We start from the raw sequence: 8,938 nt of genomic DNA on the forward strand, positions 1-8,938 counted from the left end.
AAAAAACCACCAAAAAAAAAAAAAAAAAAAAAAAAAAAAAAAAAAACCCAGACACCTATGAAAAAAAAAAATCGAGACACCCAGCAATAGACATGAAGAAGAGTAGAAGACGAAAGAGACAAAGGAAGAGAAAACAAAAAAACGAACCTTCAATGAACACACAAGTCTATTGCCAACACAGTTGATGAGTAAGCCAACTAATGAGTGTTTTTTTAAGAATCAAGATAGTCAGATAGAGAGAGTCAGAGAATGAGTTTTTTTTTTTTTTCTTCTTTCTTTTTTCTTTCTTTTCTTATTTGCCTCTTCTTTCTGCTTTTGTAATATTTTCTTCTGCAAGCTAATAATTTTTGCCGTTTGTAATCTTTTCTTATGCAAGCTAAAGATTTGGTGATAGTTTGATCTGATGGGATTAGTCACATTGTCAGTTTGTCACTTCAGCTTTTTTCTATATGATAAACGGGCCTCTGTGAGAAACGGGTGGCCTGATGAGATTTGGTAATGACCGTTTGAAATTAATTAATTATTATTATTGTTATTATTTTTTTTTTTTAGTGAGAAACGGGCCTCTGTGAGAAACAGGCCTTCATGGACCTAGTGATGGCCGTTTCTAAATTTTTTTTTTCTCAGATGGAAAAATAATATTATATACTATATTATTGCTATTTGAGGGCCCTCTTATAAGTGGGGGCCTTAGACGATGGCCCAGCTCGCCTATAGCTTCAGCCGGCCCTGTAGTGGAGGCAAGTAAAGTGACAAACTCATTGACAAGAGGCACCTCCGGGGAGTTTTTTGAGCTTTTGGTAGTGTAAAAACTGTGCATTTATTGCAATTATAGTTTCATGTTTCCTCCAAAAGTATTTTTGTTAGGATCTTTAGTTGTTGGCTTAATTTCATGACAATTTGGAAGTAATTTCTTCATTGTATTCATGTAAGTGTGTGGGTTTAGATTTGTATTGGGTTGGTGAGGTCAAGTGCGGAAAATTGAAGATCACATCTACATAATCTCGTTCGTACGAAAATGAAGCTGTCAAGCAAATTGAAGATCGAGTTCACTCGCGTTTGTCTCTTACATACAAAAATACCAGTCCTTAAGATAAATCAGTTACAACTTCTTTATTGTACTTGTTTTTAGAGTGTGTTTGTGTAAATCATTGGAAAATAGTATTTTGAGTTTAAAATGAACGTTTGTAAAAAAAATTATGAGGTATTATAGTTGGAAAACAGAGTTTTAATTTTTAAAAACGCTCTCTCAAAACGCCTAACCAAACAAACCCTTACCTTCTCCATATAACACCCAAAGATTGAAGATTAAAGAATGCTTGAAAATCCAGGGCAAAAACCTACCCAAGAGATCTCTAACTCTAAAATTCAATGAAAATATATTAAATTATTCGGCTCATTAATGCTAATCAGTATTCAGTATGTATGTCAGCTTTTTAATACGAATCAAACACTAGATTAATCATAACTGGCTTTTTGGTGCAGTTATTTAAGCTTTCCTTGCTTTCTAATTACATTTTCTATTCGTTTCAACAAAATATTAATAGTAACATAGTAGTCATGCGCATGTTCTGCCTATATATTATGTGTTTTCATTATTTCTTCCTAAACTGCACATGGGATCTCTAACTCCAAAGTTTAATGACCGAATATTTGAATGATTCGGATCATTAGTGTTATCCATTACTGTACAGTGTTGACAAAATTAAAATTGAAAATCATATTTGCTCTCAACTTTAGTAGCTATGGATGCTTAATCTATTATGATGATTTTGTCATGGTTGTTTTGTAAATTAGATAACTTTCTATTCTTTCTAGCTTTTCACAATACAGAGACAATAGGTTATAGATTCGAAGAAAATGAATAGAGTTTTGTCTTTCAAGATTAGTTTTTTTCTCCTTTTTTGATTGTCTGAATTCATAAAATTTACCAAAAACAAAAGATTACATCGTACAAATATTATGCCGGGTTGTTTCACATTTCACAGGAAAGAAACTGAAAAAGAAGAGTTGATGAGAGTGGGGGAGGGATTGAAAAAAAAAAAAAAAAACCGGTGAGAGAGAGAGAGGAGTTGATAAAGCAAACAGTGAAAAAGAATAAAATATTAATAATTTGTTTTACAATTGAGCTATAGTGCGATTCTACATTAGAATCGTACTGTAGCACAATTGCAAATTTTTTTGCAATACTCAAATTTTACAAGTCCAAATGGTGTAGGGGTTTTGGGTTTTTATGCTAAATTGAACCAACATATGGCATATGTCACTGCCAATATAAATGCTTTAACAAATGAAAGCTTATATAATTTGTTGCGAGCTTGTTACATATTTATGAATTATGTAATTTTGTTATTTTTGAACCGCGTATCCAACAATATACAAGGTAGTGGAGGCAAGTAAAGTGACAAACTGATTGACAAGAGGCACCTCCGGGGAGTTTTTTGAGCTTTTGGTAGTGTAAAAACTGTGCATTTATTGCAATTATAGTTTCATGTTTCCTCCAAAAGTATTTTTGTTAGGATCTTTAGTTGTTGGCTTAATTTCATGACAATTTGGAAGTAATTTCTTCATTGTATTCATGTAAGTGTGTGGGTTTAGATTTGTATTGGGTTGGTGAGGTCAAGTGCGGAAAATTGAAGATCACATCTACATAATCTCGTTCGTACGAAAATGAAGCTGTCAAGCAAATTGAAGATCGAATTCACTCGCCTTTGTCTCTTACGTACAAAAATACCAGTCCTTAAGATAAATCAATTACAACTTCTTTATTGTCCTTGTTTTTAGAGTGTGTTTGTGTAAATCGTTGGAAAATGGTATTTTGAGTTTCAAATGAACGTTTGTAAAAAAAATTATGAGGTATTATAGTTGGAAAACAGAGTTTTGATTTTTAAAAACGCTCTCTCAAAATGCCTAACGAAACAAACCCTTACCTTCTCCATATAACACCCAAAGATTGAAGGTTAAAGAATGCTTGAAAATCCAGGGCAAAAACCTACCCAAGAGATCTCTAACTCTAAAATTCAATGAAAATATATTAAATTATTCGGCTCATTAATGCTAATCAGTATTCAGTATGTATGTCAGCTTTTTAATACGAATCAAACACTAGATTAATCATAACTGGCTTTTTGGTGCAGTTATTTAAGCTTTCCTTGCTTTCTAATTACATTTTCTATTCGTTTCAACAAAATATTAATAGTAACATAGTAGTCATGTGCATGTTCTGCCTATATATTATGTGTTTTCATTATTTCTTCCTAAACTGCACATGGGATCTCTAACTTCAAAGTTTAATGACCGAATATTTGAATGATTCGGATCATTAGTGTTATCCATTACTGTACAGTCTTGACAAAATTAAAATTGAAAATCATATTTGCTCTCAACTTTAGTAGCTATGGATGCTTAATCTATTATGATGATTTTGTCATGGTTGTTTTGTAAATTAGATAACTTTCTATTCTTTCTAGCTTTTCACAATACAGAGACAATAGGTTATAGATTCGAAGAAAATGAATAGAGTTTTGTCTTTCAAGATTAGTTTTTTTCTCCTTTTTTGATTGTCTGAATTCATAAAATTTACCAAAAACAAAAGATTACATCGTACAAATATTATGCCGGGTTGTTTCACATTTCACAGGAAAGAAACCATGGAAGATCAAATATTTGATATTAGCAATATTATACCTTAATAAATTGAGCTCAAATTAATTTTATTGGTTTGCACGTATTTGATGTTGTACCCCATAGCATTGGGTTGCTAAATTAGTCCTTGCCCCTAATAAAAATTCCATTCTCAATTTTTTTTTTTTTTTTTTTTTAGCTTTAATATTTCTGTATTCTGTTACTTTTACTTCAACTAATCTGTTCTTTCGGTTCCATCAAGAACACTTTTTTTTTTTTTTGCATAATTGATTTTAAAATTCTAATAGGTCTAATTGGACTGTTGCATAATTGATCGTACTGTCAGTATTAGTGAGGACTTTATTAATCTATAATCTATATTCTGTTGATAATAATTCATATCCCATATCTGTATTAGTACTTCTAGCGACAAAGCAATTGAACAAAACAGACTTGGTTTGGGAGCACATTGGGTGCTTGTGTATGTAGTACTACAGACAAAACAGTTTTCAAAAACCCCAAGCATGTCTCCTCAATTCTATTTCCCTTTCTTTAATGTATTATCAATGTAAAAATTAGGAATGGTTCATTTTAGAATGTAAAATATTGAGGGCCTAGTTGTAATAGAAGTCTAGCCCAATAGGTCTATAAATATCATGTTAAGCAAATCCTGATGCATCTAGAATTTGATTGGTTGAGATCTCTATCTGCCCCTACAAAATTGTCACTTCTGTGAAAGATACTGAAGCCAAGAGGTAGCATCTAATCTATTGTTAGTTTAAAGATTAGTTCTTTTATTTAAAGTTCAGAAGGGTTGGATCATTTAAAGACGACAGCAAAGTATAAAAATGGGAACCTTTAGCTTGAAAACTGGGAGGCAGTGACAAGGCAGCTAATTTGTCATATACTAGGTGATGTGGAAATGAAGCTACCATGGGTTAGCTACATAGCTTGAAATTGGTTGACTGCCACTAGTTTCTTGAGGAGTTAGGAACCTATATCATGTAGAAACCAATGGTAAATTAGGTCCTGGTATCACTTATCTATTGGCAGGAAATTATTCAAGCTTTTTGTATAATTGTCCTTCCTTTATAAGCCACTATAAAAGTTGATGTGAAATGTTTGGCCAAGTACTTACAGGTTAAGCTTTCTCTAATTGACACTTTGAACCATTATTACCTCATATAAATACTAATTATAGCGTAAGTTCCATAGATTCTTCCATACTCCACCAACATATATAGGACATAGGCCTGTTAACAATTATAGCATATACGTTACCTATGTCAGTGTCTTGTAAATTCTTTATTACCTTATTGCCTTGGTGCAATGCAATTATCCTTCCACTATAAAGTCAGTGTCCCTCTTATAGGTACAGGACAAAATACTAGCTTATCTAAGACCCAACATAAAGGAGCATCTCTTTTTCGTACTTGGATACAAAATAATTCTGACACAAACATCTTCACATGGAAACTGATAACACCTTTGTATAATTGTATGAACAGTCTGTAAAAGAAAGATCAATACGTTGTGGTTATTAAAATAACTAAAAAGAACTGGCACACATGGCAATAATGATAGTATACAAGATATATTTGAAATACTTCTACACCACTTGATTCCAAGGATAGTCAAGTTAAAATTTGAATGGCCAAATTGTAGTTGGCTACCATTTTGCTTCAGAAGTTCATCAAAATGTGAAAATCTTGAATGGGTAAAAAGAAATTGCCTATGGCAGGGTAGGCAAAGTGTAAGGACACAGTTTCAGGACATGTTAGTCTCACCAGTTCATAACTTAGGAAAAAAGATGACAGAATTTTATAAGGGAAATCTCAAAATACCAAAGAAGTGTTTATAAACAACAATGCTGAAGGCATCTCACTTCAAAATTTCAAAAATGTTTGCGTTGTTCACACTAATATCAGGTATCCACCAAGAATCAAAAAACAGGGGAAACAGGGGTGGAAGAAAATCTTATATCAGGTTCACACTAATATTATGAAGAAACTCATAATACACTTGCTTCCTGAAAAGTTCTGAGTGTCAAGAATTTCCCTTAAATACTGACAATGAGCTGGGGCTCTATATATAAGTTATTAGACTCAGTCTTCACAAAAGAACTGCATCCAATTTAAAGTGCATAATTTATATGTTAAAGGTAAGAACCAAAGAGAATAGTTTTGATATGGCTTCTAATGCTGGAAAAAGATAAATAGTCATTATATGTGAATTGAATAAATTAGAACATTAAAACACCAAAAATAGATCAAATGTTGAGCTCAAAAAACCATAACCAAAATATCAAATCTTGGTTGATCAGAAATGTCCATTGCTTCATTGAAACAAATAACATGGATGAAGTAGAACCTGAAAGCTCAAGGAAATCCATCACCAACAAAATTCATAATATAGCAAACTCTTACATTATCAAATTAAGGAAATGTATTACATCTATGAAGAAACAGAAATTGAGTAAACACATGTTCGATACATTAAAGTACTCCAAAATTGTACAAGAGAGACCAAAAACTGTTTTGTTTTATTATTTACTAGAAAGCTCATTTTGCTGCTGGATGTACAAATTTCACTAATCTTTACAAAGAATTCTTCCTACTTTCATTTCCTGCTTATCAACAAACTCAATGATAAATAGTGGGACATACATTAGGACAACAGATTAAACTGTGTGAAACAATTGCAAATTACTGTGATTGAAGACGAACATGTCGGTTCATTTTAGCGATGCTGTAGTCATAAGCACGAACCAGCCGTTTCCTAAATCTTCCGAGGCCTAGTCTTACACTTTGGCCGTCAAGATAGATATTCTTTGTGTATTCCCAACCCTTTTTGTTCACAGTCTCTGGATCTCTTAGAACAATATCATTTTTATCATATTTTTCATACAGTGAGCTCTCTTTAGGAACAATTTTATAACCAATATACTTCAAACCAAGCTTCCTTGCAGGTTCTCCATAATATGTCTCTGCCGCCCAATCAGTTCCAAGGGGAATAATTTGAATAAACACAGATCCCGGCCTCATAAAGAGAAAATGAGTCATGGCTGCCCCATGAACCCCTATCATTACATCACTTGCATTAAGAGCCCTATAAATCTTTGCCAATTCTGATGTTCGGTCAGGCCTCAAAACATTGACTCGAAACCCGATATCCTTTGCCATTTTCACCAATAAATTCTCATTAGTTAACGCCCTAGATCCATTTCGAGATAAAATAACTAGTGTAGGCTTCCCTAGCCAATCCTCTTGCTCCTCCTTTTCAATGTTCAATGATGTTTCTGATGTTGGGGATAAATGAAGCATCTTTTCCAGCTTCTCTTTTGCTTCTTGCTCCTCATCTTGGATCAAACCCCTAATCCGAGGCCAGTAAGCTTGGTCTAAATGATTTCGAAAATCAACAATGCTCTTATTTCCCTCCATCAATGAAGAATCCACGGTAAGCTCATCATGTATTCTCAAACCAACAATGGCTTCTGGGAAGCAATGGATTCTCTTGTCCCCACTAAAATCAATTGCTGGATAATCAGAGAATTGAGAAAGTACATCTCCATACTTCAAAATCCACCAATCATGATATTCAAGAATGACAAACACAACCTTCTTGTTAAAATGCTGGGAAGTAATGAACAAAGGCAGAATCCCATCATTGAATTCATGATAAACGTTGCCCGTATAACCTCCAGTTGAGAAGAACACAGCCGGAACATCATGCCGGACATCACAATGATGACTAACACCAGAATGCTCTTTCTTTGCAATAAGGTCTAATTCATCAATGGTGTCCATAGTACCCTTTTCCCATTTTCGTGTATATGGTCTGATCTTTTCGTGCTGGATTACCTCATCACCCTCCTCATCACCATAATTCACAAAATCATTTTCGTCTCTTGAGGTGTAAAGGAAGATTGAAGAGGAAGCAGAGTGTGTTCTAACATCCCCTTTCATGACACAAATATCAGAACGAATACTGCTCCTATCACAGCATATTGTTCCTGCATATACACAATAACAAAAAGAAAAATCACTAATTAAAACCAATACACGTATTACAGAACAGTAACAATAAAATTACTGTTTTTCTAAACTTTAATAACAGTTCATGATTATATTGTTGGATCAAACTCCATCCAAAAGACAAAAATCAGCCCCTGCTCTGTTGCTGAGGGCTAAAGAGGTGGGGTATGCGAGGGGGTCCCAAATCCCAAATTAAAGTCACCAAACCTTAAACAGTTAAACACCCAGCCAACATACAGCCATTTAAGATTAAAATTAATTGTTCTCACCTACCAAATGGAGATTATATTATGGGGGTTTTATAATCACATGGTCAAATCCTTTCCAGTACATCAATACTGTTGGATAAACTTAATTCCAGATTGGGAAATTTAAAAAACAAAACAAAACAAAACAAAACAAAACAAAAACAAAACAAAAACAAAACAGAAAGATAGTATTACTAACCATTAGAAACTGAAGAACACAGGGGAGTATTTGCACCCATATCAGCAAAGGGGTCTCCAAATGAATCTACAAAAGCAACAAATACACGTCAAGACTCAAATAAAACAGAGAAAAACAAGAACAAACCAAAGGAAAATAAGGGAACCCATGAGAGAGAAAAGCTTACAGAGTAGAGAGAAAGTGGAAACAGAGTTGAAGAAGAGGTGAGGAGCTAGTATAAAGGAACAAGAGAGAAGAGAGATGATGAGAAGAGAGAGAAGCTTTGGCCTTGCTCTCTTGTGAAAATAACCAGAGCCTCCGCACTCCATGATGAGAACTTGAGACTCATCATCTTCTTCAACATGTTTCTGACCTTTTCTGCAGAACTGGTGATGGTACCGATGATAGTGCACCATTTTCTATGTAAAGCTTTGATTTTTTTTCTTTTTTCTTTTCTTTTCCTTTCTTTTACAACTACTATTTTTGCTTTATGTGATCAACCTTTTGAACTGGGTTTTGATTTTGAACTTTGAAGTGAACCCAAGAAGAAAGAGAGAGAGAGAGAGATTTATGTTATTTGAAGGTTTTAAACTGAAACCCTTAGAAAGAAAGAGAAGTGGGTATATACAAGAGAAGGGTTTTTGATGGAGAGGAGAAAAAATACAAGTTGATATGTCTTGTAGTATGAGTTTTATAAGGGTATTTATTGGGCTTTACTGTTTGTTCCTTAGAGAGAGAGAGAGAGAGATGAGAAAAAAGCTGGTGGAAAATGCTGTAGTGTTGTGCTTTGTGTTTGTGCTAGGTTGCTTCTGGGGTTGATGTTTCCTCGTTGGGAAAGAGAATCAAATGGTGGG

The 8,938-nt window shown here is 33.7% G+C and overlaps 1 protein-coding gene across 1 annotated transcript; it reads right to left on the bottom strand.

Annotated features, from left to right (window-relative positions):
• Positions 1-6,147: 6,147 nt before the first annotated feature.
• On the bottom strand, positions 6,148-8,938 carry LOC112032773 (xylan glycosyltransferase MUCI21-like). Its single transcript, XM_065759687.1, has 3 exons — positions 8,272-8,938; positions 8,106-8,171; positions 6,148-7,636 (listed from the first exon to the last, which is right to left on the bottom strand). The coding sequence occupies exons 1-3, from the start codon at positions 8,498-8,500 to the stop codon at positions 6,330-6,332; spliced, it is 1,602 nt and encodes a 533-aa protein (XP_065615759.1). The 5' UTR covers positions 8,501-8,938; the 3' UTR covers positions 6,148-6,329.

This window comes from Quercus suber, unplaced genomic scaffold (genome assembly GCF_002906115.3).
Source record: "Quercus suber isolate HL8 unplaced genomic scaffold, Cork oak 2.0 scaffold_338, whole genome shotgun sequence".
Classification (NCBI taxonomy): domain Eukaryota; kingdom Viridiplantae; phylum Streptophyta; class Magnoliopsida; order Fagales; family Fagaceae; genus Quercus; species Quercus suber.

Bases quoted from the DNA above. Each gene is read 5' to 3' on its own strand.
- LOC112032773 (XM_065759687.1), bottom strand. From the start codon at position 8,500: ATGGTGCACTATCATCGGTACCATCACCAGTTCTGCAGAAAAGGTCAG. The intron at 8,172-8,271 runs GTAAGCTTTTCT...TTGCTTTTGTAG, and splicing joins TTCCACTTTCTCTCTACTCT to ATTCATTTGGAGACCCCTTT. The intron at 7,637-8,105 runs GTTAGTAATACT...GTGTATATGCAG, and splicing joins GTGTTCTTCAGTTTCTAATG to GAACAATATGCTGTGATAGG.